The sequence below is a fragment of the Pterocles gutturalis genome, unplaced genomic scaffold, assembly GCF_000699245.1.
Source record: "Pterocles gutturalis isolate BGI_N339 unplaced genomic scaffold, ASM69924v1 scaffold31885, whole genome shotgun sequence".
Taxonomy (NCBI): Eukaryota; Metazoa; Chordata; class Aves; order Pterocliformes; family Pteroclidae; genus Pterocles; species Pterocles gutturalis.
In genome coordinates this window covers 21,703-24,321 of record NW_010144374.1, presented here as the reverse complement: position 1 = coordinate 24,321, position 2,619 = coordinate 21,703, and the positions used below count along the sequence as shown (strand labels likewise).

The 2,619-nt window shown below is 39.1% G+C and overlaps 1 protein-coding gene across 1 annotated transcript; it reads left to right on the top strand.

Annotated features, from left to right (window-relative positions):
- Positions 1-429: 429 nt before the first annotated feature.
- Positions 430-1,583, top strand: LOC104460728 (gap junction beta-6 protein). Its single transcript, XM_010085086.1, has one exon. It carries the CDS (start codon positions 454-456, stop codon positions 1,243-1,245), a length of 792 nt encoding a protein of 263 aa, XP_010083388.1. The 5' UTR covers positions 430-453; the 3' UTR covers positions 1,246-1,583.
- Positions 1,584-2,619: the final 1,036 nt, after the last annotated feature.

Below are 2,619 nucleotides of genomic sequence, written 5' to 3'. Positions count from 1 at the left end.
AATTTATATAGGAATTCTATCTGTCTAACACTATATTCTTTAACATAACACATACCTTACTTATGGCTGATGTTCTTTTCTTACTGTTAGCCAACTACTAGAAGTTGTAGCTTTTAATTTAAGGCTGTTTTTATCAATTTGCCCTGTCTGCTTTTCCTACTTAATGTGGCTGTTTCCAGTTGGCAAATACACCTAGAAGTCGAATGGATGTGATACCATGTGTGTAATCAAGTAATTAAATATTACCTGCTGGTATGCAATTAGATTATTATTTATGAAAGCTTATAGGTAAGCCCACTGCATCAACAAAATGTTACCACAGCCAGTGGATATGCTGCAACTATATGATGATGTTGCCTTTATTTTATACCATGTGCTTGATGGAATTTTTCTGGTATTGATTAATGTTTTTTTAATTTGTCTTGCCTTAGGTCAGACAATTGAAACAAGACAATGGATTGGGGAGCTCTGCATACCATCTTAGGAGGTGTAAATAAGCACTCCACCAGCATTGGGAAGATATGGCTCACAGTCCTGTTCATCTTCCGTATCATGATCCTGGTTGTGGCTGCAGAGAGAGTCTGGGGAGATGAACAAGATGACTTTATCTGCAACACTCTGCAACCTGGTTGCAAGAATGTTTGCTATGATCACTTTTTCCCCATCTCTCACATCAGACTCTGGGCCCTGCAGCTGATCTTTGTTTCTACACCTGCATTGCTGGTGGCCATGCACGTAGCTTACAGGAGGCATGAGAAGAAAAGGCAGTTCAGAAAGGGAGACCAGAAATGTGAATACAAAGACATTGAAGAAATCAGAACACAGAGGTTTCGTATTGAGGGCTCCTTGTGGTGGACATACACTAGCAGCATCTTCTTCAGACTGGTCTTTGAAGCAGTCTTCATGTATGCATTTTACTTCATGTACGATGGGTTCCGAATGCCTCGCTTAATGAAGTGTAATGCTTGGCCCTGCCCCAACACAGTAGACTGCTTTGTTTCTCGACCTACTGAAAAGACGGTGTTTACTATCTTCATGATTGCTGTGTCCAGCATTTGCATTATTTTAAATGTGGCTGAATTATGTTACTTACTGGCAAAATTTTTCCTTAGAAGGTCTAAAAGAGCTGGAAATCCAAAACAACACCCCAACCATGAGAATAAGGAAGAAACTAAACAAAATGAAATGAATGAGTTAATATCTGATAGCTGTCAGAACACAGTTATAGGATTTACATGTAGCTAAGGTGGTGTCGATGCTGGTGTTCACTCTTTTTGGAGTGAATGTTCTTTGTTTAAAGGCTGCAAATTTGTTATAAGAAACAATTTAAGTTGGGCAAGACTTTGATATATATATATAGTGTCAGATGTCAATTATGCACATCTGGAAAAAGGGCAGCCTAAACATGTGAAAATTGTATGGGGTTTAAATAGGAAAGTGTATCTTCCTATGAGTACCCTTACAAGCTGACTATGACAAGTGGGAAAGCCACTAATATCTTTGTGCTGACGCAGCTCCTGAAAACTACATGCCACAGCAATAAGAACAAAATTCTTTCCAAGCTAGATATTCTAGTATTACAAGATGTTTTGTAATAGTGATAGTTTTTACTTGTGAACTGACAAAATATTTTTCTAAAAATCTAAGATTCCATGTTACTTAAGGTGTTATAGTACACAACTGACTGTATTTTGTTTCTTAACCAGGCATATGCAGATGAACCCTGTCATACCATATTCATAGGGAGGAGACAGCGATAGGCTTCATCTTTACAGCTTTGCAAGCATTGCTTGAGTCTGGACAGGTAGCTTGAGACACTTGTACATGCACTGCTGGGTGTAGGGGAAGGTGTATGAAAGTCCACCACCTGCAGCATGGGTAATTGAGGTAGCTATCCCTGAGTGCAAAGTCATGCCTAAAACCAGCATGATGATATAGATACAGTCTAAGTAGACTTGCTTTAAACATCTAGCAGACCTGGTAATCTTGCTGATCTTTTAATTGCATACTACCAGTTTTGTAGCAACATACATAACTATGTAAATGTTTTTCTCTAATGTATTAGCTGTATTTGTTTCTTTATGCTATATGACATCACTAAACTTTTTTTGTTTTGATTAGTTTGCTTTTTTTTGTGTTAGACTGATGGTGCTCTTATGAAACTAAGGGCTCTTTGGTTTGAAGGACAGGGAAAAGTATAATTGGAAATGGAACATGTCTTCTGAATAAAAGGCAAACACTTTAACCTTTCTCAATGAAGTGAGAGTCTATGTGAATGCTACTGAGATTTTAAGCAGGACAAGTGCTTATGAAAAACTGTTTTCAAGCAGGGACTTTACATCCAGAGTACGCGTAGCCCATACACACCCCTCATTCCCAGCCAGAGCACTGATGCCCTAATTCTGTTGCCCATACTCTAATGGAGGTACACACATTATCCCTTGAGTGCACAGGGTATGCGCTTGTGGGAAGGGTGTGCTGTTGCAAGTGGGGGATCTTGAAGGTTGAAGAGCTGGGTGTAGTACAAGACCCTATTGTGTCTTGTGTGTTTGCTATTCTTGATCACTTCTCACAACAATAAAAATGTCACGGACAAGCTGACCTCAGCCGAGTTCCTTT